Below are 27,444 nucleotides of genomic sequence, written 5' to 3' on the forward strand. Positions count from 1 at the left end.
GAATGATCATATATCATATTATATAACAATAGCGACATACACACCAGTTCCCAAATGGTAAAGATGCTAAAATGTATGCAATTGTTCGGCAAGTCAGGTTCACTCAGCACTTCGTAAGCGATGGTTTGCGTAGATTTTGGCAATATATAAGTTCGAATGTTTCAATGTAAATAGTATGGTGAGCAGCGAAGTTGCTTCGTGCCATAAGAGTAGAGAATCGTGTATATAATGAACTAATCACTAATAATGAAATCAATATATCCTGATGACAGTCTTCAATGCTTAATGTATTCGGCCTTTATGGAATTCGCCAGTTACAAACGTAGCCTCTTAGCCCTTTCTAGCTAGTTGTAGTTGATCGTAGGGTATTAGAAAAGGTTGAGAATTGGCATGCGAATAGGACAAACAGTCTCCTAGTATGTGGCCATATGCCTGTATGCTTGTATCATGTGCCTGAAAGAGAGATACACGGGTGTGAGCATGATGTAAGAATAAAATTGACAATTGATCCAGTGTCTGCGCCTGGCTGCTGCGCTCGCATCCAGTATGAGACCGATCACTTTAGATTGACAATGGCGTTTGTTATGTCCACCACTTTATACCCCCCTTTTGTTACCCTGGAGTTAAAGTATAACGTCTATCGAATGCACTGTAAAACTAAAAGTCTGAGCTGAGGCTTCCCTCTTCCGAGGATATCCTATCAGGTTCCAGGATGTCAGATTCATAGGTGTTATCTTTAGAGCAGAGGTCTTACAACGGGGAGGATTCATACCAATCAGATGAGCCGTTTTCACTTGTTGTATCCCTAGCCGTTGGTCTTTCTGAAACACTAGTATAGCTTTCAGTACCCTGAGAAGCATCTGGAGGCTTCAGGATATTATATGCATTCTCTTGATTGCTCTCATCGAAAATGCTGTTACCGTCATCGTCGGTCGAGTCATTTTCCTCGGGGTCTGATGACCTAGAGAAATGCAGACGAGGCTTTTTCCTCGCAGAGATATCCGAACAAATTGTTGATCCTTCTGAATCGTCATTATTCATGTTTCGTTTCTTCGTAGCTGATTCGTGCAGATCTAAAACCAGACGTAGGTCGATATGCATGTCTCGTGCTGTCGGCGTGGTTTCAATCTGATCAATTGGAACTAGCAAGACAAGCTCTTTTGCATAGGCCGCTGCCACCGCTGCCGCATATCCTTGCCATTCCTTGTTCTTGTGTGAGTCCGCATAGTCACAAATGCCTCGAATGACTATATATGGATAGTCATTCATGAGCCCCGCAGCTTCCATTTCTACACAGAGGACTCCTAGGTCTCGAGCCAGCCGATCTCGCAGTCTGCCATCTTTCACTACCTGATTCGCAGATGCAATCAGTCCATAGTGAATCACTGGTTCTTTATGGTGTCGTGGAAGCCGTGGTTTCAATTCGGACCGATCACAATCGATACATGTATCAAATGCTCCGTGGTCATATTCTGTCTGGAATAAGAGGTCCTCTTTGGTTGGTCGCGCAAAGTTTGCAGCTATCCGCGGCGTCCTTTTGCCTCGGATCTCAGAAATGAACTCTGGAACTCGACTATCTTCTGTGAGGTGGTGGGCTTGGAGTGTAGTAAGGGCGGTCAACAGGACCTTAGGTGGCCGATTAAGCATCCCTGTTCGCTGAAATTGATCACCGCTTAACGCTTTGCCGAGATCGTATTGGATCACGCCTCCAGATGTGTCCGCTGGCTGGCTCACCACAATATCGCCTAGTCGAATGTCTGCCTTGCTGCTTGGTATACCTCCACCGATGCCAACCATGAGACCGAACCGGATGGATTGGAAACTCGAGAGCAACTGTATCGCTACCGTTGTAGCTGATACATTGCCATATGCGCCACTTGGTAGACAGGCAATAACGATGTTATGATTCCCAATATTCCCCAGAATATACGTGTTTTGATCTGTCGGTGGGCGAGGTAGACTTGGGTGTGGTGCGTCCAACATTAGCTTCGCGGCTGCCATCTCCAGGGGTAAAGCGCATATCTATCCGACCGTGTAATCGTCATGGGATAAAGGTGCCCTGGCTGCCATAATGGAATATATGATGGTTGGCTTTTGAGACTGAGTAGGCTATCGTTAGTCCATGGGAACTGCGAGAGGAAAATGATATCGAGCCCCGATCTTAGGAATGGATGCCATGGTTGATGAGAGGAGGGGCGGGGTAGGCCGCCAGTGAGGCTGAGGCGAAGTACTCTCACGACCAATCATTCTTGTACAGTGGAGATGAAATTGTTGACAGATTGCCTGCTTAAAGGATGTTTGCTGGGTTTGCATCGAATCTTCCAGTCCGGGCATCTAGTTCTAGACTCTTGTATCCTCTATACTGATATTTTAAGCTCCTTGTATTTATTACCTGGTTAGGTACAGAACGTCTTATTTACGCGCTATCTGCGTATGGGTTAGCGTGTCATGTGATTAGGGTTTGAAAGATGATCTCTCTGTTCCCGTCATGGAAGGCGATACCGGTCGCTACTGTACAAATGAGGAAAGCGATCGCTACTGTATGAAATAGGATCCATCCTCGAACGAGGGACTGTACCATTAGGACCGGACCATGGGGATGACGACGAGAAGCCAGCGGGTGGGGCTGAACCCTCAGCTTCCAGACCCCCCAGCCCGTCGCCTATCTCCCATCCCCGAAGCCGTAAACCCCGCAATCTTACCCGAATACCCCAACGTTGAGGACCTTTTTCTCGCCGAGGATGATTCTCACGATGAGGATTACTTTCTCGTCTCAATCACCTACGACTACTCCACCATCACAGCCCGAGCTCGTTTGTTCCAAGGAATAGTGCTTGCTGGGGCCACTCCGCTCCAACTGGCCTAGAATGGCTTCTATTACCGACCTTCAGGAGTCAGCAATGTGGCATGCTGTTTTGCCTGCCAATCGACCAAGCACTTATCCACCTTCTAATGCACCCCGTTCGAGGAAGTGCAACAACTACACGAGGAAGACTGCATATGGCAGATAATTTCGTGCGATTTGAAACACCACCTCGGAACTCCCAACAAACCCCCCTCCTCAACCACCGCATTCTCCTCCCCTAAACGATCAACTCCTACCGCCGATTCCAGTACACAAACTACAGACGACTCCAGTACAAAGACTCAAACTCAATCCACGCCGATTACATCTACTACAGCGAAGGAACGGTTGAACACCAACCTGGACTGCCGTTCCAATCCGCTACCCGCCATAATAGACCCAGAGCCTCAACAACCTCCAACATCCCACTCCCCCCAGCCTCATCAAACGATACCGTCCATCACTTTCTCGCCCCAAAACCAACAAACAACGTATGCTTCCGTCCTCCAGCGACCTGTCACATCCATACCGTGACCGACTCCTCCAGTGCAAGAACCTTTTCTTCCCGCCAACCCCATACTCACAATTGAAGATCTTCATCTTCGTTTTCACAATAAACCATCACCGTTCCAGCTCGAGAATAAGACAAGCCAACGCTCAATCAAACGAACTCGGCACAAAACCGCATCTGTCACTCAATCACTGTCCAGATTCTTAGCCTCTGCTTTGCTCGCGTTCTCGCGGTTCCTAACAGAGATACAGCCAAAATCGGATACTTCGTATCCGTCTCATCCGCAATTCCACTATAGCCGCGCCATGAGGGCAGCCTAACAATGGAAACGGCAATTGGCCACGATAGGCCGTGACGAGGCTCTAAGTTCATGTCAGAAAGTGGATCAACCTATATGTACATACCCGGATATATAGTCGTCGTATACTGCATATCGCTTTGCGAGGGGTCAGTGTAAATGAATACTACTACTACTACTACTACTACTACTACTACTACTACTACTACTACTACTATACAAATGATTTTAGTTTCTGTTCCTGCTCTTTGTAACCTTCCTTAATTCCTTACAAGACCAAAGGGTACACTTTTCTCGATCTCCATTCTGCTCGCTACTGCCCATATAGGCACCTCCTTAGGTAACATTGTCTATGCCATCAATTATAATCGCCAGTGCGTTTTGTAGGGAGTACTAAGATATCCAAGGGTTGGAGCGTATAGCGAGTTGTGGAAGGTTCATACTCTTCGGGCTGGGGTATAGTATCGATGTGATATAGGCGCTGTGCCATCTTTGCACACGATCACGGACTTGAAAGACTCATATCAGTTACTTAGAGTACTAGCTTTCAATACACTCCGGTAACGAATGAAATTGCAGTTGATAATAAAAACTATAGAAAGAGAAGTATAATTGCCTACCAGTATTAGTTCTCTATAGCGCCGCCACAGCCTTCTATTAAGTGGTAAACGAGAGCCCTACAGGGGATAGGCTTAAATTTAGATTAACGTATCTCGAGTTAGGATTTAGAAACCAAATTGAAAGAGTGTGGTATTAAAACTGATTTCGAATATCGCTGTAGTATTATAGTATATTTATGAAACCTAGCTAAGAGACAAAAAGTAGTATACTGATATAGGCTCTTCTCTATTGACTGTATCTTATATAAACTAAATTACTATCGCTTCTTCGCGAGTGTTTTCTCCGCGTCGATTTACCTAATAGGCGATATCGCGTACGAACTACTAGGCAGTACCTACTTTTACACTATATTAGACGAAGAAGTCCGGGTCTTGGTCCTTATAAATCTATATAAGATCGAGGTAGTTCTCGAGGGTTATATCGTGTGCTTTATTGATATTCTCCTTAAAACTCTCGTTACTTACCTATGACTGCTACTATTCGGCATATTCCCGTACGGCTATATTAAGTAGCCCGTGAACAATTATTGGTTCAGCATATACAGACTTAGCACACAAAGTTTCGTTATTAATAAGAGAAGGCATCGGCTATTAGGATAATCCAGTAGGGAGGAAATTGTTGATATTAATCGGAGGATATATTGAGCCGATCGTAGAATTATCCGAGGTTTTCTTCTTCTTTTCAAGTCGCTAATTCTCCTCGGCATAAAGCTGCTCGCGAACGCTGTTGGGGATATCATTATGGGTCTCGAGGTATCCCCCTTGCTCCATATATTTAATAAGGGCCTTTATATGGTGTATTTTCAGTCTGTAGTGTTTTTTTCCTTCCGGATCTTACCAGCAGTATTACCCTTCATGGCGACATAGGGGTCCGGGACATCGCATAACACGATACACATCCCGCCATACAGGATATTAGCCAGATGATTGCTCGGCGTCAATCCGAGCGTCTCGGTCCGCTAGCCTCCTCTTAGTAGTCGATGACTTTCCTCGTTTATCGCTACCGGAGGAAAGTGCCCCACTATCCTCAATATAGTTAATGGATATCTACCAAGAAGGGCGGTCCATACCATATAACGGGGAAGGGGAAAGTTTGAACAATATTTGTTTTCTTTCTTATTGCATAGTATAAATGCACTTTGGATTTGATATTTCAATTGATTGCATTGTAGCATGGGCTTGGGCTTACAGCTGATAGTTAGAATGTTAGAATGGGACCGCTAGTTTAGCGTGAAGGAAAATATATTAATCCGTGTTAATCCGCGTTTCGACCATCTATCTAGTCTCTCTTTACACTAGGATGTCTTTATAGCTTATAATAGACGTTTATAAAGACCCTGTGATCATTATTTACAGTATTATCTTTACTACTAAATCCTATCTTCTTCTGTACTAGGGTATTATAACCCCTAAAAGAATCCCGACATTCGCTGATGTCTGACATTCGCCGAGCTCTCGGAATTCGGATTAATACATGTTCCTCTGGGCCAAGAGGCGCTAAAAATTAGCGGTCCCATTCTAACATTCGACCAGCTGTCGGTCGGCATGGGGCTTGTTTTTCTACAGAAATCATTGTGCGGCTTAATAATTATAGGGCCGACCAGGAAGCCGATCATAGAAGTACCATGTGGCTGAAAAAGGTCGAAGGCTGTGCTTTTTACAGTGGCGATACCATAGTAAATGGTCCGTGTATTTGAAAATGGAGTGCTAAGAGTGACCTTGCCTAATTAGGTTAGACCACTGGGCCAACAGCATCTTACGCTTTATATACGCGTCCTAGAAGAATAAAGATCACCAAGTCCTGCCCCATAATTGCACTCCTCATGTTAGCCTTAGGGCTTTTGCTTCGCTGCATTTCCTTTCATGCCAAACCCGAAGGTGACTTAGAATATACCGAAAAGCAAGGCCCCCAGGCTTGTCGCGAGCCCATCTTTCCCCACGACAGAGGGGTCAACATGAACTGGATTTATCTTACCTTGGTGTCATTGTTGCATCAAGTCTACTCATCGAAATGCAAGCCCAAGGTTTGAGTGGATCGATGATAAAAAACAACGTCAGATCTAGTCGATTTAATTGAATCCTGAAAGGATCACGACTGGTGAACTCTTCCCTTTACATCTCAGGGAATATTCAAAATGAGTCAAAAAGATGCCCTCTTATCTACTGCACACCCTAAAATTCCCAACGTTTCTTGGCCTTGGCCGCCAGAAAGTCCACGGCCAAAGATGCATCCAATAATAGTGCGATTTGTGTTTATGATTCTTTCGCCCGCAGATCAGATTTGCTTCGCACTGACCTGTAAATTTACGCTCGGCTTTTACCTGCAGTCTCTGCATTTAATGGGAAAGATTATACCTATACCCCAGCGGACCTACTTGGGCGTTAAAATGTTCTCAAGGACCAGAATCGATCTGCTTCGTCAACTTCAAAACGCCCGTTGGAAATTTTGCGCTCAATGTTGCTATCTTCATCCACGTTCGATATGGCATCTAGAACGTTTTTGGACACTGAGTCATAAGGCATGCTCTTTTGGCTGTCACAGACTTAGTATTCGGAAGTGCTATTTACCGTACGCCCATGAGGTTGATATATGTTCTTGTCTCCAAATCAACCTACACCACAAGTTACATCTATTCTCTCTATGCCATGATCGAAAAAAGCAGCCCCTCGATTGCAAAGGAAGTGTTAAACACCTACCGAATCGTGGCTGTAAGTGCATGGAGATCTCACATGCATGTACCTTCAACAGGCATCCTGCTGCAAAAGTTCGAATCAAGGTTACATTATCAATCGGGTGCCACAATCAGAGCTTACTTGTGCGTACTCGTTTTCTATTTGATTTCACAAAGTCGGATCCTTCGCAGTTGAAACAATTTTGGGACACGCGGGGTGGTATATGCCTGCGTGAGAACACTGGAATGTGGGTTCGACGGTTTTTCCGTGAAGGCGGGAACTACTTCGGCAAGAACGTAAGTTGGAAGCCCTGTAAATGGTATAGCTGGAGTGTGAATGATCAAGGACCACTGGAAATAACCTTGAATCGCAATCTGGGGAAGCGGGAATGGCCGAGTGAGAGCTGGACTCGCAACTGTCACTACGTTACTCTTTGATGCTACATCTTGCTCTCAATACGCGGTACCTAGTTACTACAAAACAAACAGAAATTGATCTATCTCGGAATGGAATGACCTTCTAGGTGTCTATCATATCTATATATAGGTATGTAGTATACATTTGAGCTCATCTTAGCTTCACCCGAAGGTTACTAGTCACTGACCCTGCGGAGAAGGGTGAGCTCGTCGTCAGTGCTATCTAACTATATAATAAGGATAAGGTAAGGATAGACATGTATCTCAGAAACCCCCCAACTCAGCATATCTGCCAACTACTCGTTGGCTGGCTGTAACTCCCGAAGCTCGATGGCATTGCCCCCATCCCCTATCCTCCCCATCCTCCCCGTCCTCCTCCCCATCCTCCTCCCCATCCTCCTCCCCATCTCCCTCCCTATCCTCCTCCCCATCTCCCTCCCTATCCTCCTCCCCATCCCAATCCCCCCCAGTTCTCCCCCCAGTCTCCCCCCCATCCTCCACCACCACCTCCCCCCTCCCCCTCCACCACTTCCATGCCCGCCACCCCATATCTACCGCAGAAAGGAAGCTGATCAAAGTACCGAAAACAACAGAGAAGAGGCTTAGGCCATCAGGGATGGCCATTTTCGAAGAAAGAAAAAAGAATTGTATTGTTTGTTCAAAGAGAAGAAAAGAGAAGAAAAAGAGAAGAAAGAGGGAAATACCAGTAAGGACATGATTAGAATAGTTGCTCGGGAGATAGTTTTCAACCCAAGTTTATAAGGAAAGAGCATATCCCACTCACTGGCTTGGTACTTACTCGAAAGTGGCAACCGCGGCAGACCTCGTAGACGCATAATCAGGAATCTCAACCCTAACCCTGACCTCTCCCACTTCACCTTGAAACAAGAACCCAATATCCCTCGTTGAATCAACCAGCTCCACCTCCCTCCGCACAAACCGGCTCTTATCAAGACCATTGTCCGTCTTCTCAAGCTCAGAGCCAATATCAGGCCGAAGCTCATCCTCACTATCCTCATTCCATTCAACGACGGCCTCATCGCCAACTTGTTTCTCTACAGGATCCCACTCGTCCGTCTCCCAGACCAGCCGAAACCCAAACGCCGGTAGCCCGAAGAGCCGCGACACAAGCGCCTTGACCTGGTACGTATCAAACGAGCCAGGAATCTCCTTGACTTGACTCTTGGATTCGTCGTTTCCAGTTGGCAGACGGAACGCCATCTTGACTAGTCGCGCGGCCACAGACCGCGGATGGATGACTCTCGCGCCTGAAGAATCCGACAAAACCGCTCTTGTGATAGTCGGCTCGACGTATAGCTCGCACAGCTCACTGTACCGTGGGTGTGTAGCGAGAATGGCGGGTTCTTCTTCCTCGGTCGTGGCGGAGAGTTCTTTGCCGATGAGGGATAGGTAGTACATCTCTGCATTGGAGCGGTCTTGGGGAGAGATGGTGCTGTAGTTCAGGGTGGTGAGGGAGGGTGGGAACCGAGATAGGGTTAGCATAAAAGCTTCGTCGACGGTCATTGGTTTGGAGGCTTCTGTGACAGATGGTGGGAGGGGTGGTTGGTGGAAGAGGGGATTGGCAGTGATTCGGAGGGTGGTTAGACCTGGGAAGACAGTAGGGAGTTTGTTGAGGACGGTCCAAGAGGTGATGTTATTGCGGGATAGATCGAGAGAGCGGAGAGTCGGCGGGAATTGGAAGTCTAGGGTTGTATCTGTGGTGTTTTGGTTGACGGTGCTGATACCGTTTCCACGGAGGGAGAGGTGCTCCAATTTTGGAAGTGCAGCGAGATGTCGAAGAGCTGATATTGAGGTGATCTCATTGTGCTCGAGGGTTAATGTTGTGATAGTGCTAGGGAGTGGACACGTTATCTCAGAGAGCTGGTTCGCAGATGCCGTGAGAGACGTCAAGCCAGGGAATCGATATGCAATGGCAGTAATCTATGTCCGTAGTCAGCTTTACTCAATAGTATCTGTGGTGGACAGGGCACATACTTCATCCCAGCTAAGCAGGGTTTGTTCTAGATGTAGCTCAGTAATCCCCTTGAAGGTCAGGTCTTCCTCCAACGCTTGAAATCGGTTTCCGCTATTCTCCAATCAGATCTACTATTGAAAAGTTGGCCAGATTTGAGACTTACTTCAACCGCAGCCGTTTCAGGTGCTTAAGCTGATCGCAGATATCCCAAACATCGCGCCACCGACTCAATAAGCTTCGACTGAGATCAAGTTCGGTGATCCTAGGACAGATTTCTCCAATCTTTTGTGCTGCCTCAATATGTGAGACTTGGGCTTGATTGTAGGATGCAAGGACTCCAACAACCCGTAGGCCATCAAGCAAGACAATACGCAACTCTTGGAGCTCAGCGAGCTGTTTCCGAATTTTGTCGAAGCCAACTTCTTCAACAACCTTGCCGCTAATCTCAATTGCCTTGCCTTGAATTGCTGCTCCACTATCCAAGGCATTGTGGGAAAGGCCATGCTCGGGCTCCGAAGCATACTTCTCTCGTAGCGCTTCTAGAAAGCTCAGAGGCTGGTCTGAAGGCCTGGAGGGGCGAACAAAAGACCCCGCCGTGGGATGTTTACTTTTGCCTGGAGTCACGTTAGCAATAATCTAATACAAAAGTGAGGTATTCGTACATGAGAAGTACCTGACGCCTTTATGCTCTCCTGAATGCTTGCCTCGACTTGCGTCGTCCCATTCAACACCTAACCAGTCGCCGGTGGTCCCTTGAACAGTACCCACATAGCGAATAGTACTTAAGTGACCATCAAATGAACGACGTTGACCTACAAGTGAGACAGTCATAGCTCAGGGCAGACCTAACAGTTCATTTGTTCATGTTCTGGTGAGCGCTACTTCGTACTGTGATCCATGCCCAAACAGCCAGCTTATATAATCAACAGCATTTCACATGGCCAGACCAGGCTCAACTTGGATTAATAGCTGAGATTAGGCGCATTTCATGTAATACTACATAATACACTGCATATATAGTAGGTCAAGCCTAGATACAGCTAGCAAAACCTTTTCGTAAGTTTTTTAACAAGAAAAAGCCGATAAAGAGACATATTGTAGCATGTAGAAGAAGGCGGTGTCTCTATCAAGAAGGCGGTATATAAAAATAATTTCCGGTAGAAAGGTGGGTCGCTGTAGTTACCGCCCGCGCAAAACACCTAGAGATAGTGAGCTTCACCCACTTTCTTTTCTGCAACCTACCGCATCAAGATGGATTACCAGGTACGTACACGCTGACTTAGCCCGCGCGGCTTCATCTCCCTCATCAAGAAGGAGGCCTCGCTGACATATCCCGCAGAACAGGGCTGGTTCCAAGTTCGGCGGCGGCGGCGTCGCCTCCCAATCTGCCACCAACGCCGACCGACGTGAGCGACTTCGCAGAATCGCCATGGAAACTATGGATATCGAGAAAGATCCCTACATCTTCAAGAACAACGTGGGCACCTTCGAATGCCGTCTCTGCCTGACAGTCCACCAGAACGACGGCTCCTACCTCGCCCACACCCAGGGCCGCAAGCATCAAACAAACCTCGAACGACGCGCCGCGCGTGAGGACCGGGAAGGCAAGAAGGATCAATCCACCTTGCCTGGTGTCGCCGGTGTCCAGGTCAAGAAGCAGCTGATCAAGATCGGCCGACCTGGTTACAAGATCACCAAGATCCGCGACCCATTGACTCGCCAGAACGGAATGTTGTTCCAGCTGCAGTTCCAAGAGATCACTCCGGGCGTCAAACCCCGTGTGCGCTTCATGTCGGCCTTTGAGCAGCAGGTCGAAACTCCCGACAAGAACTACCAGTACCTGGTGGTTGCCGCCGAACCCTACCAGAACAGTGCGTTCAAGATCCAGGCGAAGGAGATCGATCGCCGCGACGAGAACTACTGGACTTGGTTCGACGAGGACAGCAAGGAGTTCTGGATCCAGATCCTGTTCAAGACTGAGCGTGAGGAGATCTTCAGCGGTGTTCCTGGTCTCGCGCCCTCCCAGACCTGAAATTGTTTTTTCGATATCCTCTTTGCGCGTTTTTATCTTTATCTTTATCTTTAACCATGCGCGTCAATCAATCAATCAATCGATAAAAGTTCAATTAATCTGTTGCAGTCTAACTAGTTGCGTATGACTATGTAGGCGCTTCTCTAACCGAAGCAAGAATTCGAAACCAAACACCGAGCCAGGATCTCCCTCAAAGAGTATATAGATGCCGATTTGTAAAATAATGTGGAATCAGCCCTTTCCTATAGCGCATAGAACCTATACAGCCCCATGCTGTAGTGGGGGATTCTAGTACAGGATGACTAAGCGGCCATGTGAATGACTCCTAGCAACGCAGACAGCTTCAACCACCTTCTCTTCTTAGTAGTCACCCCATGGTGTTCTCCTCTCTAACACCCTAATACCCCCAGTGACGACTCTGCTCTCACACCTGTTTTGCAGGCAGGACTGTCGGTGCCCCTGCTGTCCCGTTGCAGTGTCCCCTCTTCTCGCTTTTTCTTTACTCTCTCCTGCCCCGGTCATGGCTGGTAGTGATGTTGTCTTAGCCCGTTGATTGGCCTATTCGTCGACTCTTGCTGAGTTTCTCGTTTCACAGCTTTATCTATCGTCACTGGCTGGTACCAATCGTCTTCCACGCCTAATTCTATAGCCGCGAGGCCTATTGGTTCGTTCTCGTCGTCCTCCGATATATCGTGGGCATTGTATAAGGATATGCTTCGGTGTTTGTGAACCCTCATCACAGCCGCACCGGTCTGTCTCTACTGCCTTGATGTTGAATAAGAAGTGCCGAAGCCCGATTCTCATTGTACGCATTTGGATTAGAATTGTTATTCTTAACCATGCGCGTGTTGGCCTTCCAGCTTGGAGTTATGGCACCAATCAATGAAACCATCAAATTATGAAATATCCTATGATGGACATAGTCCCCTCCTAATTTCTGTTTTGACATTCGCCTAACATACTTGATGTGGTCTTTTTTGTCTCTTTAGATATCCATACCTGCTGCTGGAGTTCGATCCCTCCATTCTCTACCACCTCCATGCCCTCCACCCCATATCTAATGCCGAAACAGTCCCTATCACCGTACCAAAAGAGGCAAGACCATCAGGGATGGCCATGATGTGAAAAAAAGAAAGATTTGTGGTTGATGTTTATTCAACGTGAAGAAAAGAGAAAATCTTTATGGTAAATTCGATGTTGACGATAGTCCTCCTACCTCGCCCACACGCCTTCACGGTCCTCGTGCCCGGCGCGTCGCTCCAGATTGGTCTGGTGTTTTCGACCCTGGGTGTCCAGGTCAAAAACCAGCTCATCAAGATCGGCCGACTCGCGACGAATTAGCCCGTGGAGGTGTTGACGGAAGAGTTCAAGCTAGCTTAGATGAATGGTAAAGCTTCGTCCTTTTACGGCTGTTGCGCGTAATGCCAGTTCGTTCAGCATGGTAATAAGCCCATTTGCTTTGAAAACGTGTCCAATGCATGCAGAGCGATGATGATGCTAATTGTAATGGTGTATGTGAGAGGAAGAGAAGAGAGGAAGAGGGAAGGGCCAATAAATAGTCTGCGTAGTTTCCATGATTGGAGTAGTTGCTCAGGGGGATGGTCAAGACATCTGAAGAGACATCTGAAGAGACATCTGAAGGGGCATCTAAAGAGATCGGGACTAGGAGGTTTGTATCTACTTCACATATGTATATACTATCTATCCTTACCTTATCCTTATTATATAGTTAGATAGCACTGACGATGAGCTCACCCATCTTCGCAGGGTCAGTGACTAGCCATTGTCAAGTAAAGCTAAGATGAGCTTAAATGTATACTACATACTTATCTTTAGTCCAAACATTATACAGCTACTATCCTTTAAGCTTAGTTATAAGTGAAGCAAAGCAGAAAACGCAGTACTACTTGTCCCGTTTCCATGATAGAGGACTAAAAGTCGGATCAACACCTACCAAATCGTGGCTGTAGGTATGCCATCCACGGCCCGACTAGCTCGGGGGATCTAGCCTTAAGACATGTAGCTTAATTGAATAGATGCTTGATGTTTGCTAGTTTACAGAAGTGGTCAGCTATATAAAGCAGGCCGTCGTCTATGATCTGGCTCGTCACAGCTATATCTAGAACGATTGATGGATGTGGGTAGATATGATCGACCCCCGGTTCGCCGACTCGCAGGCTTCTGGAACAGCAGTCATAGCATTGGGAAACCAAGTCATTTTATACGGCTGAGATACTAACATCCAATGTAGTCTTCTCTGTTTTAGAGACTCAAAACGCATTCGACTGTGAACCTACCGAGTATATGAAAAAATAGTGCATTGCAAGAAGGGCAGACATAGTCAGAAAAGACAAGTGCATTTTATCTTTAGGGTAATATCCTGACTATCCTAAATCAGCTGGGTCTGTCCGAAGATGTGACAAGTAGTGTCGTCTTGAAAGGGATGCAAGGCGTTAGATACATATGTATCAACAAGTGAAACCGAAGATGGGTCATAATTCGGGAAAACAACATCGCGCTGATATGCTCAATGAGAATGAGTAACGAGGTGAAAACAAAGCCGAGTTTTTTTCTGACCGACAAAAAAGTACCATTGAGAAACAAAGGATGCAGGCCCTGCATGCTTCCCTTGTCCCCGGGAATTGGTTCGATCAGTCTCGGAACACAACAAAAAACAAATCTAAGTGGTTTCGAAGGCATTGAATGCCTTATAGGTGTAGCCGATGAATGGCAAACTCATCTCGGCTTCCTGTGAGTCCGGCATGGCACGGGCCTGGGCGCGGTGGATCGCGCTAGTATCCTCCTGGGGAATCTCATCGATCGGGAAGTATGACACATCAATGTTCGAGCTGAGACGTGGCTCGAAGGGAGCACGGATGCTGCGCAGTTGATCCCAAACAACACCCCTGAAGAAGGGGTGGCTTTTGATCTGTGTCGCGCCTCCGTGCTGACCACCTTCGCTGCCAATACGGTGATCCGGGTCACACAAGAAACTAGACAATTCAGTTAGCGGATGATCCTGTTGAATTTGGATGCATAGATAAGAGCTCACCTTCGGATCAGCGCCTCGGAGTCACGACCAAGAACCAGTTCATCGGGGAAGTACAAGCACTCTCTCCAGTTCACGATTTTCCGGTAAGTGTCATTTGTGTCTTCGGCACAGAAGGGAGGCCAGCCCACGAGACATTCAAACATGATGGCACCAACAGACCACCAATCGCAGAGATAAGTGTAGCCTTGACCGTTGAAAATCTCAGGAGCAATATAATCAGGAGTTCCGACAGTCGAATAGGCCATGGCACGACGTGACTTTCGCCAGGTGTTGATCTGACCACGGTTAGACACTGTCAGATTGATGGCATCATTGAAGTATCCAGAGTTGCGGTTCCGATCCTTGGAGGTAGAGTTCTTGAGGAGGTTTTGGTAGTAAGCGTTGTCATGAGTCTTCTTGCCTCCGGTTGACAGACCGAAGTCGGTAAGCTTGACGTGTCCACCGCGATCAAGCAAGATGTTGTCAGGTTTGATATCACTGCCAAAAAACATTCATTAGTATGGATTGTCTTGTATGTTGGCGTGTGCACTTGATTCTTCATTGGGGAGAAAAATGCACATTGCCAACGTCCAACTCGCGACCAAAAGGCACTTACCGATGGAGGAAACCAAGCTTGTGTACGGCTTCAATCGCCATCACGACCTCGGCCATGTAGAACCGTGTAATGTCCTCAGAGAAGATCTCGTACTTGATCAACATGGTCATCAAATCACCACCAGGCAAAAACTCCATCAGTAGGTAAAGGTACGCAGCATCCTGGAACGACGCGTGAAGCTTCACAAGCCAGGGGTTGTCCTTTGAATCAGCCAGAATATCACGCTCGGCACGGACGTGGGCTAATTGATCCTTCTTGAACATTTCGGTCTTGATCAACGACTTGAGGGCGTAAATCTTGCCATCAGTCTTGCGCTGCACGAGCTTGACCTCACCGAAAGCACCCTTTCCGATAATCTTGATGGTCTGGAAGTTTGCCGGTGTCTCCTTTGTGCGCAGGAACCGAAGGAAATCGGACTCTCGCTTGGAAATCACGTCGGCATCCTGTCGCTTCTTTTCGATGGGGATATTGGGGTCACGGAGGGTTTTATCGAGTTCCGCCGATCTATAGGGGCGAAAATCATAGATATAAGTCACAACTCGGGAGCAATATTTCAAGGATTCCATTAGGGACATAGATACTTACCGCATGTTACGGTCACGGGCCCGTTCAATATTCTCGTGGAAAAACACAGTCACCAACTCCTTTGCTGCCTTGCCTCGCTTGTGGGCGTTCTCGGAGTACCGATCGGGGAAGCGCTGCAACTCTTCGCTCTCGGGGGGTGGGCGAGGGCTGCGAGGCACGGGGGGGATCAGGTGTGATGCTTGGGCCTGTGTTTGAGCCGGGGAGCCACCAGCGGTGCGGGGCCGCTGGGCTGGGGAACCAGCCCGATTATTGAAAAACCCTGCACGGTTTGAGTTAAGATCCTGATTAGAGAATTGCTGGATCAGACCGTTGGTGCCGTCAGGGTAGCCCGGGCGTGCTTGGTAGGCGGGCTGGGGAGATTGCAACGCTTGCTGTTGCGCGTACTGCTGTTGCTGCTGCTGTTGCTGTTGCTGGACATACTGCGGCTGTACCTGTTGGGGTGGGTAATTGTTGGGCAGGAAATAACCCGGGGCGTAAGCGGGATTGGAGGGGTCGACGTATTCCTGGGCCCCCTGAGTCTGATAGATGGGCTGGGGGAAGGCGGAGGGGGTAGTGGGATAGGCGCGGTTGTTGGCATTGTAGTTACGGTCATAGCCGTAATTCATATTGTTGCGGTTGTTATTGTTGGGATCCATCTTGACTCGAACTCCCAAGGGACTTTTCAAGGGTGATGGGGGAGAAGAAAGTTGAGAGGAAGGGAGTTGAGGACGAGGGCGGGGAGTTTAAAGAAGCGGTGGCTCAGGTGCTCAGGAGGCAATCTAGCCCCAGCGTGACTGGTTGACTTGTTGTTTACATGTTACATGTTTACACCACACGATTACCTGAAACAGCTGTGTTCGAAATGTCTTTGATACTTTTCTTTTCATCTAATGATTTACCAGAAGCAGGCGAAATAGTCTGAGGGAGGGAATTACCAGTGTGCCAATAGGCTGATATCGATGTTTTGAAAGAGGACGACTTGTTTTACATGCATACTTTGCACGTAGCACCTATGTTGTAGTAGACCACAGCTCTCCGGGATAAGCCCTGGAATATCCCGAGGTCACTGGCATCCAGGGCGTTGTGTATATTGTACAGCTTTTTTTGCAACTTTTTGGTTTTCTCTTTCCAATTTGGGAACTCAGCTCTTGCCGCTTTTAGAGGAGCCTGGATGTATTACATAAGTGCAACACGTGATCTCGGCCTAAGATAACTTCTGCCCCGCATACGAACCAAACCTCCGAAAGAAACGGAACCTGACCATTCCTTTCACTGCACAACGAGAACTTACCTATTAAGTACGGGAAATAGAACTACGGAAAAGAATGTCTTCTATTATTTCAACAAAGCATATAGCTGACAGAACCTATATCTCAAGGACACCACCAAATAGGACGTCCTTCTACCGTGCTATATATTAAACCCATTCGGTAGTGTCCTTGAGATTCTATGCTTCGTTGACTTTATAGAAGATGCCTGCAAGCGTACTTCATAGGTAAGCTCTCGTTGTGGGGCCAAGGGGATGGTCAGGATCTGTTTCTGGTGAGGCTCGCAGTCCCAGATGACCAGCCAAGTATATCCCCCATCTCGGGATCTTGGCTACGTAGGCCGTTATAGGCTCAGGGATCATCAGGAATCATGCGCGTAGTCGATCCCCGTATGATATCTCTGGACGGTTCGGCCGGTGTCCACGTCCATCAGTTGTTATGGACATAGCGTGGTCATTTCATCTCGATATCACGTGAAGTTTTGTTTTACATCCCAGGAGGTAAAGGAAACTAACTACAGAAAAGCAAAATTCCGAGTGACAGACATTAATCGGTCAATATGTACACAAGACAGATGGAATCATATCATTATAATACCACATGTTCGGGGCGGAAGAAAAGGCCAAAACGCCGTAGTGGTTTGCGCGCTCACTGCCCAGTCCCCTAAACCCCCAATAGAAACAAAAAGAAAGAAATGGTGAACAGGCAGAGAATTGAGATCGTATCATCGGAACAGAAGAAAAACATAACGCCTGACCATGATGCTTTTGTTTTGTCGACCGCAAAAGAACAAGATGAAAACCCCGTGAGGACGCAGGATCGAGAGGATGGTGTAATGGCCTTTGGTTAGGAACTCATTATGCAAGGAGTAATGAAAGAGTATGAGGGGCAATGGAGACGCTCGAAAGCGGTGTTAGTCACAATAGAGTGGATTACCCGCGAGCAACCCACCATGAACGGACTGCCATGCAGCAAATCCGCTTGTAGACTTGTGTTGTGCCCTTGCCCTCGGCTTCTTCTTCGAGGAACTTCTGTGCGACGAAGAGCCTGGTTCCTGCCTCTTTCTCGGTGGTGTAGCCCACCTTGGGCAGGCTGTTGGGGAAGTCAGCCCAGCGCTGTCCTAGGTGACGTGCGACAGAAATGGAGTAGATGATGTCACGATTTTCGTATGTGTCTAGCAATTGTCGACACCGACTGAGGGTGTCGTCGATCTGTTTGGCCGAGCTTGCTTCGTTGTCATAAAGTGTGAGGAATTCTCCGACTTGGTCCCAGAAATCCAATTGGCGGCTCTGGAACTGATCCGGAGAGTTCGGGGGGTTGGCGGCATCCATGACCAGCTCCCGCGACAATGGGTTTGAGTCCAGGTGGTTCCAAGTAAGCAATGCTTCGACCACGTTTAACCGTGCGTAAGAGACACAGAGATTCCAGTCCCGCCCCTGTTGTCCAGTCTCCCCGTCCGGTACCTTGCGACACAACGACATGCTTTTCCAGATAATCGAAGCCTCGAAACTCTCTAGACGAGCAAGGGTTTCACCGTCTTGAAGATCCCATTCGTTGAACGCGATGATCAAAGCCGAATAATCCGCCATAAGCTGGGCATCGGCCATGAGTAATGAGAGAGCATTTTCGGAATACCAGCGAACCTCAAGAAGCTTGTCGATCGCAGGTGCGTAGGTGGCCAGGAAAACTGCTTGGATCTCTTCGAGGCGACCGGGTGGAAGAGTTGCGACAGGGTGAGGGGGAGGAGGAGCAATTCCCCTCAAAGAAAAGAGGTCGTTGACGTAGAGATTTTTGGCTGTGGAATGGATTGTTAGCGACCCGTGCATAATGCTGCAATGTGCAGATGAAGAAACAAATTATATGAACCCACCTTTGTATGAAGGCTCTGAGCCCTGTTGCCGTGGTACGCCAGTGTTCTGCATTTCTGTATGATTGGATTGATGGTTCGTTGCCAAAGAAGAATCGATGGAAGCTCTGTGCTCGTGTTGGTCGGTAGAGGCAGTGGGCGATTCGGATTGAAGGGAAGGAGCAAATGGTTGAGACGAAGCGGGCATGTACCCGGGAGGAGCAGAAGGATATGAAGGGTATGAAGGTGCTGATGAAGTAGAATGTCCTTGAGGATTGACAATCAGCGAAGGAGGAGGGTTAGGAGCTGGTTGAATAGCTGAAGGTGTAGATGCTTGAGTCCGAAACACAGGATCGTAGCCCAAACATTCACGTTTGCTTTTCACACAATTTCTGCAGACCGGATGTGCTTCGTCACACTGAAATCGAGTTAGACGTGAAAATGGCCAAATATCCAAAAAAGCCGATAAAAAAAAAGAAGTTGGAGATTGAGAGGGAGGTGGATTTAAGGCAAAATAAATGGCGGGGTCTGGCGGGCACAAGCGAGCGACTCCGCCCCGCGAAAACTACATTTGCGCTCACCTTGATTCTTCGTTTGCGACAGGTTAAACAACCGGTTTTTGTGCGTCGCTTGACTTCTTTCTTGTGTCTATTGCCTGATAACATCTTGTTCGGGTCCCCCGGGAGTTGATATCGCATTTGCGCATTCCCCATATTGGAGGGATAGCCCGTCATGTATTGTCCCATAGAAGCCATCGGAGGCATATTGTTTGGGAGCGGCGATCCAATCGGTGCCTGTGGCACCTGTCCTTGGGAGCCGGAATTGTGATACATTTCGTTTTGATAATGTTGCGGCTGTGTCTGAAACTGGTGGGTATGCGCCTGTGGTGATTGATGGCTTCCTGGTTGTTGGGATTGAGCAGGACTATGCGAATATTGGTAGGAACCGTTGGTTGAATGAAAGTGAGATGCCCCATTCACAGCCCCATTGTCGTGCCCACCCGTAGAGTCCGCCATGCCCGCGTTCGAATCATGATGGTCCAAATGACTACTATCGCCGAAATCATGGCCATCCATTGTTGGGATATCATCAGTTCCAATCGCTGGTAAGGAATGGTCGAGGGAAATCGCAGGAAGTGACATGTCGGGAGGTGCAGATGAACCTATTGAAGGCAACGCATCAAAGGACTGCAATTCCGAATCGTCGAAGCCATTTGATGTGTCCATGGGTGGAAGTGATGGATCAATCGCTGGAAGTGATGATTCCACAGACGGTAAAGTCACATCTGGACCTTGTGCTGGCTGGGTAGCTTCTTCTGGCTGATACGTGCTGGCATCCTGTGGTGGGCCTGCGGCGGACGAATTTGGTGCTGCTGGCACTTCTGGTGTTGCTAATACTTCTGGTATTTGTGGCACTTTCGGTGGCAGCACCTCTGGCACTGCTGATTCAACTGGTGGTTCTGGTGGCTCTGACGGTGTTGGTTGGGCTGGTTGAGCTGGTTCAGCTGGTTGGGTTGGCGCCACCGGTTCTTGACTTGTTTCCACAATGGGTTGATTCGTTTCCGCTGGTAACGGCTCATTCTGGGATAAAGGTTGTTCTGTCTCAACAGCTGGCGCATTCGGTTCGGTCGCAGGATTGGTGGATTCGCCAGGCGGGGCGCTCGAGTCCGTCGGCTCCGCCATACTGGAATTCACAGCCTCCCAATGAAAGTCTCGATCGGAGGGGAGAATTGGTAGATATTTTGCAAGTAGGCTTCGAAGACAAGGTCTTGAGTAAAGGAGTAGTCGATTAGGCAAGGTCAAAGGTCGTCTGGTTTGTGGCTGAGCGAAGAAATCACACCAGGTCGAACGGATGGGGAGTTAGAAATCATTTATTCCCTATGATCTGTGGGGTCCAGCATATGTTAGTCAAAATACTCGGCCAGCATTATCGTCAGTTTCCCGCATCGGAGAGTGATAGAGTCCTCGATGTCGATCATCAACATCGTCAGGAAAGAAGCACTATGCTAGCGCAGGCCCTCCATTTCCACGTCTTTAAATCCAATCGGCGGATAAACCATATGTAGGATATGTACTGAGCGCAAGGACTGTGCATTTGTACGAATGTCCATATGATATAGAGACCTCATGGCGTGTCCAGATATCCTGCTAGTCAATCGAGGTTTTGTAGGTCGCATTCGCGGTGGCCGACCAACCTCAAATGTAACCATCTGTCAACAACTCCCACGGGGTCTCGGAAAAGCATCGCGAGGTAGAATCTAGCACGCAATGACCTCGTTTGACAGCAGGAATACTGGACATCGTATCGCACGGGGTGAGGCTCCGGCGCGAGACGGTGCGCATTGGTCGAGGGATTGGCAGGGCCTGCGGGGATCGCGACTTGCTCGAATTTCAAAGACTTACCAGGTAGATAGATTTTTAAGATAAGATCGACAGAAGCACAAATCGCGGGTAGACTATGCAGATGCGAGGGTCGCGGGTCAAGAAAAGCGCGAAAGAGAGGCTTAAGGAGCTTTCCTTTCCGGCGTTGAAACTCTCCGCTTTGATTGTGAAGGAAAAAAAATTATAGTGGCAAACACCGCTTTCTACCCCAACATTGCATATTCCGAAGTTTGATATCTGATCTTTGCACATTATTTACATTATTTACACTTGTTTTATTTGTTTTGTGAATGCTTTGCTGATACTGTTGTCTTATTTGGAATTCGATTAACATAGGGTCGAATTAATAGTGTCGCATACAGCCCTTCTAGTCTAGATCCATGGACCATCCATGAAAGCTATAGATTGTCCTGGGAAGAGGCGCTGGCATGAGTTAGCCCTGCATGGTCAAAGGTCCGCTTCAAACGTGCACGTGTGCCAATGAATAGGAGACGCGTTTGAAAGACAGGCATTCAACACAGAAGGCTTAAGCTTGCGAATGATCCTCTGGGTGAATGGGTTCGAAGTGTACATTCTGGGGAGCAATATTCTGCCACAAGTCTTTTGCTAAAGAATGTGGTACATCTCTGATATCGCTTGGAGCAGTGGAAGTCGTGCATTGTGTGCCTGTTGCTTGAAGCCACATAGTTGCAGACTTGGAGACTCGCGGGGTCATGGGCCAGTGGATAGGAGTCGGATGTAGAAGGATCCGAGAGATTAGGATTCTCAATGGTATGGACTTGCATTTAAATGTGAGGCCACGACAAAGAAGTTTGCGGATATCACATCCTCTCAGGGTGGGACTATTTCCTCATTGTCTTCGGCTTGCGCTTCTTGAAGACGACACCAGGCGTAGCATCTTCACTTTGCGGCTTCTCTTCAGTAACTGGCTCTACTGAAGATTGAGCGGGCTCTTCAGTCTTGACCTCGGTTGACTCATTCGTCTCTTGAGCCTCTGGCTTGAAAGAATCATCTTCTGTCTTTGCGGTGGGGGTAGGTTGTTCAGTAGCTGTCTCCTGTTCATCAAGCTCGACTTTCGGGATGAAGATTTTCGTCCTCTTAATATCCTTTGTGGATGCAATCAAGTCATCCAAGCCCTCGTCCTCTTGTGCACCGGGGTATTGCCTCATCCTCGAGCCCCAACCTTTGTTGATAATAGGTTCAGGCGCATGCTCATCCTCCTCCTCTTCGCCTTCAAGTTTGCGCTTGCGTATTCCAACTGATTTTGTGGGGCCTTCTAATCCTTGCTGGACCTCGATCCTTGTCTCAGATGTCGTCTGCCAATCCCCTGCTAAGGCCATATCAGCGCGGAATTCCTCGGGGACGGCGACCCCCATTGCCACGAGTTGTGCCATCTGTTTCTTTCGCTCTTCTAGGGAAGCAGGCCGGTCTGCGGGTTTAGGGGCTGGTGGTGCGTTTCCTTTCGCGCTGTCTTTGTCGGTGGAGGACCCGCCACTGACAGCCTGTCGCAATCGTTCGACTTCGGTTTTCGCGCGTTGTGAGTCTCTTTGTTTTTGTTCATTGTCATTGTGTATTTGTCTAAGGAAGCGCTTGAGATTGCCTTGATGTTTTGGGCTGGCTTCGTGTTGGGTCTTTTCGAAGGGCGTGTCACGGATGAAGACCTTGCACTGTTTGCACCAGTAGCGCGGCTGTGAAATAGTCAGCAGGGTTCTAGACAGGTAAATTTCACACTTACTGCTGATTTCCAGAATTCAGACATGACGGAGTACTGATTTGAAATGAGAGAAGGTGGATTGATCGAGACTTTGATCGCATTGATATTGCCCGGCAGAAAGCTACGTAGTTACCCCACTCCGTTGGCCAATCAACCGGAACTTCCCTTCACCACCTAGGAACATAGCTCTCTCTACCGAGTACTCCGTGTATATTTGTACTATTTGGGCTACCTCCACTTCTATGGGACTAAGCAGATCTCAGCAAAGGATGCTCAGGTCAGTGACATGTGCTTATTACTAAGTTGTCCCTAAGACCTCGGGACATTGTCATATTAAGTCTTATAAGAGCTATCAATCTTCCGACCAAGAATTTCCAGTTCGGAGACTAATTACAAAACCGGCAGTCCTGCTCGAGGTTATAGTCTGTCTGCAAAGCGGAAAGAGTTCTGTATTGTGGAGAGAAATAGGGACTACCAAACAGGCAAAGAGGACGACGACAACAGATCACGTATTATCGGGTTTATAAGTAAACAGCAAAGAGAGAGAGAGAGAGAGTGATAAAAGGGTTCATTTCTGAAATCGCGTTTCCATGACAATCTGGGATCATGCTAGATCATAGCATAGGTTTATGGGTGCTGTGGCAGAGTATAGGCGTGATTTAATCCAGTTCTGCCGTCGAGACGCCCAAAGCCCACGGTCCATCATCATAGATCGTAGAACGACGAACATCCCTCGCAGTCATCGTCGCGGTATATGGGTTGGCACGATGCATCGATTGGCTATAAAAATCAGTAAAGAATAATATAAGACGCGTGAGACTTACCGATTATCCCACCAGACCATATCGCCCCCAGACAACCACTCCATGCTGAAGACATACTGCTCTAGTTAGCCCTGGATTTTAACAGAATACGGCTGACTTGAACTCACTTTTGACTGTGTACAGTGTTTAATCAACTCCCAAATCAGCCTTTGGCTCTCTTCAATATCCTTTCCAACGATCCGTTTGGCATGCGCCGCCAGATACAATGTTTTCCGCCCGTCTGGTGCTGTTTGCACGAGACGGTGGTAGGCCGGTGGTTTGGCTGCCAGTTCGTGAGGAAGGGGATTTCCAAACACAGCTGGTGCCGCGAGCTTTCGGGAATGCCAGAGACTTAATGAAGTTAGCTTCAGACACGGGGAGATTTCGAAACAGCTGGCTTACTCGTGCTCGACAACGAGGTTCTCAATCTCGTCCTTTTTCGCTTGGGGTAGATCACTGTACGCACGACGTGTGTCTGCAAAATGGGTCCATGATCCGCCTTCGACTGGGTTTCCATGAGAAAGCAGTATGGAATACTTGGACCGATGTTGGTGATATGTGGAGTCCTAGGTTGTGTTAGTACCCATGTGGCTTGTTGGGGACGATAATGATTACAGTGTGCCATAGCGCATTGCCCAGACTGTGGTAGTACCTGCGACTATCCATCTTCACCAGAGAACCATCTTGCTCGATGCTATTCTGATCAGAATGTGATATATATTTAAGTTTGAACGTGGAATACTCACTTGGCAACGTCGAAGAGTAACGGTTCACCTAACCGGTCATTTTCTCGTCCGTAAAAGAACGGATTGATTTCTAGTTTGTCGCCCAATTGTTGCGAGAATGCAATGTGCCGAATATTGTCTAGCCCCGTCTTTCGAAAGATCAGTACTGCATACTTGTCTTGCAAAGCGATCAACTAGCATCTTGTCAGTGGTTTCTTCCAACTTCTCAAATATTAACTCACTTGCGCGACGACATCATCTGAAACAGGTTTGCTCCAATCAACGCCGTATACTTCGGCACCAAAGAATGAATCTTCCGAGTGGAGTATTGGGCGGATAGACAATGTGCCTGCTTGGATCGTTTCTTGAGCACCTGTCCGGGATGGACATGTGTTATCGTACACCAAGACGTGCATATCGTCCACCAAGTTATGCATATCGTCAGACATTGGATTGCGAAGTGAGTTGATCTCTTGATTTGAGAGGCACTCCTCGTTTTTGATATCTCCAGATAAACCCGCACGCGGCTTCAAGCCCGCGCGGCCCGACCCCGAAGATGCCGATGCAAGAGCTACGGCCACTCAAATAGGACAGCATTTCCTACCTGTGAGAAAGGCTAATTATTTTACTTCTTCTCATATCACCATAATGACCTCCATCCTAATAAAAGCCGGTCCATACCGGTTCCGTGCGAGGTTCGAATCGTCAGCTCCCAAAACGGTGGCCCTCTTCCGCACTCTCCTCCCATATCGCCAGAAACTCATTCATGTTCGTTGGAGCGGGGAGGGTATGTGGATCCCATTAGGAGAAACTGATTTCGGACTACCGTTTGAGAATCATACGGCTCACCCTTCTGCGGGTCAGATTCTATTGTATCCTGGTGGTATCTCCGAAACCGAGATTCTGTTCTGTTATGGAGGTGTTGCCTTTGCAAGTAAGATGGGACCGCTGGCGGCAAATCATTTCTTGACTATCGTTGAGGGAATGGAAAACCTAAAGGCACTGGGTGAGCTGGTGCTTTGGGAGGGAGCGCAAGATATTTTGTTCGAGTTGGATGATGCTGATAGGTAAGTTTGTTCTATTGTATAGATTACGACTTCCTCTCGATACTAATTATGTATCGAAATTCTCGTATAGGCCTTGTTCTGCAAAGCTATGATATTCTACTATCAATCATGAAAGCATCCCGTCCATATTCAACTCTGGGAAATCAAGCGACTCCCCGAAAAGATTCCCTGCCCAGTCAACACCAGAATCATTCATCAAATCCAGTAGAGACTGGATTGCCATATCATCAATCTCCGTTTCCTCGATATGCTGCTCGTTCTTTTCAGAGATTAGCACCAAAGCAACTGTATAGTGAACAATGGCTTGGAAGTCGTGCGCAAAATGGAATCTTGTGGCCAGAGACACACTGTCGAAGATGTCTATCGCAAGGAGAAGGAGTCGAGCGAGAACCGAAGAAGACGAGGAAGGAAGGCGTGTACATAATTTCCCTTTCCCTTGACTAGAGTCTTCGCTGCAAATTTGTAGGTTTTCTGTTTCTCATGTTGTCAGTTATTGATGGACTCAGATCATCACGTCAAAATATCTATATGAATATCTCACCATCGATGATGCCCCGAATATAGCAAAGACATAAAAAGATGATAGCGAACGTATGCGAAATCCAGGTCGAGTCCACCGCATAGTATAATCGACTCACGGATGCACGATCCACATTGTATGTCCCACCGGGAAAGGTAGATAGTTCCTGCGAATCCAGCGAGAATACAATATCTGGCTTGAAGCTCGATTGTGCTAATATTATCTGCGCTGCTGCAGTCAAGCTCACTGAAAGCGCTTGTTGAACATGTGGTTTACTTAAATCTGTCGACCGATGTACCCGTGGGGAAGAAAGTAGTGGTGCAAGGGATGCACAATTGAGGGAGAGTCGGTACCACTACATCGCAGGTTAGATTAAGTTCCTGAATAGATGTAGTTAGGTAACTGCATACCCGGGCCGAAGTGAATGGCAAATGATTGTAATGGGATTGTGATTTCTCTGGTGATTGTTAATAACTGTGAGGATAGGATGCCATATGAACGCACCTAAACGAGAAAACCAAGATCTGCGAGCCGTTAGTAAGATCAAAAATAACTCCAGGAAGATTCACTTGCCTCTCCCAATCATCTAAATCACTATTCAACCGTTGCAAGCAACTCGGTTGCAACCGACGGCCAGATATATCCCCAGAACTAGACATAGCAAGGTGAACTATTCCGACAAGTTCCACAAGTCCCCTTACCCGAAGGTCCGCAGGGGACTGCATCAGCTCATGAGAGACAAACCTCCACGCCACCTGGACCGATGGACTAGGATCAATTGATGCGGGTAGACCGGATGTAAGCATGAGGTTGAAGTTGCATGTGAGCAAGTTGTACCACACTCGTAGCTTTTTCACATCCTCTATGGATGGTACCTTGTCAGGGGGTTTGAATAGTGATGTGGCTGATTGTTCGAGGCCCAGTAGGGCAGAGTATCGCTCTGCTAATCCCAAGACAACCCAAGCACTGATTTCGTTGTACCGGCTTTTGGTCTTGGGTTCGTCATAGGTACTCGGGCGCAAAGAATCCTCATCTTCACCCTCTTTGCTGCATGGCATCCACTGGGCATAGAGAAGAAGCACACAGATAGAATCTAAATTGACATCTGATGGGGTGGGCCGGAGTAGGAGCCTGGAGACCGCTTTGTCGAGTAATTTTGTCAGATCATAAAATCGGGGATGACCGACAATAGAATCGTCACTGCACACGAGTGTTATTAGCCTGGCTTCTGGGTCTAGAAATTTTCGCTCACGTTTGATCACCTATATCCCAGAACCGGGTACCAACTGAGCATATTGTCAAAATAAGTGTTGGGCTTGTTTGAAGATATTCATGCCATGTATCCCGAATACCTTCATCTAATACAGGCGCTGAGTGATGGCAATGATCAAAGAATCTGCTGAATATCAGTAGGTGGCATATTTCCCAGATGGAGTTGTAGAATACATTTCAACTGCTCGCCGGACCTCTTCGGCTGTAAGGAGCCCCTGGTAAATAGGATCGTACATGTTCTTGTATCTCTGCGCTCTCAGAGTTGAC

The 27,444-nt window shown here is 47.7% G+C and overlaps 12 protein-coding genes across 12 annotated transcripts; 4 read left to right on the forward strand and 8 right to left on the reverse strand.

The window, feature by feature from the left end:
* Positions 1–750: 750 nt before the first annotated feature.
* On the reverse strand, positions 751–2,001 carry N7518_010009 (uncharacterized protein; the record flags this gene model as incomplete). The annotated part of the gene is made up of 1 exon (XM_057190935.1): positions 751–2,001. The coding sequence occupies one exon, from the start codon at positions 1,999–2,001 to the stop codon at positions 751–753; it is 1,251 nt and encodes a 416-aa protein (XP_057037071.1).
* Positions 2,002–2,593: 592 nt separating this feature from the next.
* N7518_010010 (uncharacterized protein) lies at positions 2,594–2,866 on the forward strand (the record flags this gene model as incomplete). Its single annotated transcript, XM_057190936.1, has 1 exon — positions 2,594–2,866. The coding sequence occupies one exon, from the start codon at positions 2,594–2,596 to the stop codon at positions 2,864–2,866; it is 273 nt and encodes a 90-aa protein (XP_057037072.1).
* A 4,054-nt stretch (positions 2,867–6,920) lies between these two features.
* Positions 6,921–7,969, forward strand: N7518_010011 (uncharacterized protein; the record flags this gene model as incomplete). Its single annotated transcript, XM_057190937.1, has 3 exons — positions 6,921–6,983; positions 7,124–7,243; positions 7,619–7,969. 3 exons carry the CDS (start codon positions 6,921–6,923, stop codon positions 7,967–7,969), a joined length of 534 nt encoding a protein of 177 aa, XP_057037073.1.
* A 189-nt stretch (positions 7,970–8,158) lies between these two features.
* N7518_010012 (uncharacterized protein) lies at positions 8,159–10,169 on the reverse strand (the record flags this gene model as incomplete). The annotated part of the gene is made up of 4 exons (XM_057190938.1): positions 8,159–9,304; positions 9,359–9,449; positions 9,502–9,952; positions 10,001–10,169. The coding sequence occupies 4 exons, from the start codon at positions 10,167–10,169 to the stop codon at positions 8,159–8,161; spliced, it is 1,857 nt and encodes a 618-aa protein (XP_057037074.1).
* A 420-nt stretch (positions 10,170–10,589) lies between these two features.
* N7518_010013 (spliceosome assembly protein PRP11) lies at positions 10,590–11,370 on the forward strand (the record flags this gene model as incomplete). Its single annotated transcript, XM_057190939.1, has 2 exons — positions 10,590–10,601; positions 10,678–11,370. The coding sequence occupies 2 exons, from the start codon at positions 10,590–10,592 to the stop codon at positions 11,368–11,370; spliced, it is 705 nt and encodes a 234-aa protein (XP_057037075.1).
* Positions 11,371–12,582: 1,212 nt separating this feature from the next.
* On the reverse strand, positions 12,583–12,810 carry N7518_010014 (uncharacterized protein; the record flags this gene model as incomplete). Its single annotated transcript, XM_057190940.1, has 2 exons — positions 12,583–12,741; positions 12,778–12,810. 2 exons carry the CDS (start codon positions 12,808–12,810, stop codon positions 12,583–12,585), a joined length of 192 nt encoding a protein of 63 aa, XP_057037076.1.
* Positions 12,811–14,050: 1,240 nt separating this feature from the next.
* N7518_010015 (serine/threonine protein kinase CBK1) lies at positions 14,051–16,237 on the reverse strand (the record flags this gene model as incomplete). The annotated part of the gene is made up of 4 exons (XM_057190941.1): positions 14,051–14,363; positions 14,423–14,899; positions 15,018–15,521; positions 15,603–16,237. 4 exons carry the CDS (start codon positions 16,235–16,237, stop codon positions 14,051–14,053), a joined length of 1,929 nt encoding a protein of 642 aa, XP_057037077.1.
* Positions 16,238–17,781: 1,544 nt separating this feature from the next.
* Positions 17,782–20,377, reverse strand: N7518_010016 (putative C6 finger domain protein; the record flags this gene model as incomplete). Its single annotated transcript, XM_057190942.1, has 3 exons — positions 17,782–18,644; positions 18,720–19,113; positions 19,277–20,377. The coding sequence occupies 3 exons, from the start codon at positions 20,375–20,377 to the stop codon at positions 17,782–17,784; spliced, it is 2,358 nt and encodes a 785-aa protein (XP_057037078.1).
* Positions 20,378–21,918: 1,541 nt separating this feature from the next.
* Positions 21,919–22,835, reverse strand: N7518_010017 (putative formin binding protein; the record flags this gene model as incomplete). Its single annotated transcript, XM_057190943.1, has 2 exons — positions 21,919–22,764; positions 22,812–22,835. The coding sequence occupies 2 exons, from the start codon at positions 22,833–22,835 to the stop codon at positions 21,919–21,921; spliced, it is 870 nt and encodes a 289-aa protein (XP_057037079.1).
* A 614-nt stretch (positions 22,836–23,449) lies between these two features.
* Positions 23,450–24,755, reverse strand: N7518_010018 (TauD/TfdA dioxygenase family protein; the record flags this gene model as incomplete). Its single annotated transcript, XM_057190944.1, has 7 exons — positions 23,450–23,570; positions 23,615–23,670; positions 23,722–23,944; positions 23,996–24,159; positions 24,209–24,287; positions 24,340–24,512; positions 24,561–24,755. The coding sequence occupies 7 exons, from the start codon at positions 24,753–24,755 to the stop codon at positions 23,450–23,452; spliced, it is 1,011 nt and encodes a 336-aa protein (XP_057037080.1).
* Positions 24,756–24,966: 211 nt separating this feature from the next.
* On the forward strand, positions 24,967–25,389 carry N7518_010019 (uncharacterized protein; the record flags this gene model as incomplete). The annotated part of the gene is made up of 1 exon (XM_057190945.1): positions 24,967–25,389. The coding sequence occupies one exon, from the start codon at positions 24,967–24,969 to the stop codon at positions 25,387–25,389; it is 423 nt and encodes a 140-aa protein (XP_057037081.1).
* A 102-nt stretch (positions 25,390–25,491) lies between these two features.
* N7518_010020 (transcriptional regulator family TF) lies at positions 25,492–27,199 on the reverse strand (the record flags this gene model as incomplete). Its single annotated transcript, XM_057190946.1, has 7 exons — positions 25,492–25,856; positions 25,927–26,133; positions 26,204–26,260; positions 26,316–26,362; positions 26,410–26,429; positions 26,607–27,105; positions 27,168–27,199. The coding sequence occupies 7 exons, from the start codon at positions 27,197–27,199 to the stop codon at positions 25,492–25,494; spliced, it is 1,227 nt and encodes a 408-aa protein (XP_057037082.1).
* Positions 27,200–27,444: the final 245 nt, after the last annotated feature.

This window comes from Penicillium psychrosexuale (assembly GCF_028828465.1).
Source record: "Penicillium psychrosexuale strain IBT 29551 chromosome Unknown utg000006l, whole genome shotgun sequence".
NCBI classification, from domain to species: domain Eukaryota; kingdom Fungi; phylum Ascomycota; class Eurotiomycetes; order Eurotiales; family Aspergillaceae; genus Penicillium; species Penicillium psychrosexuale.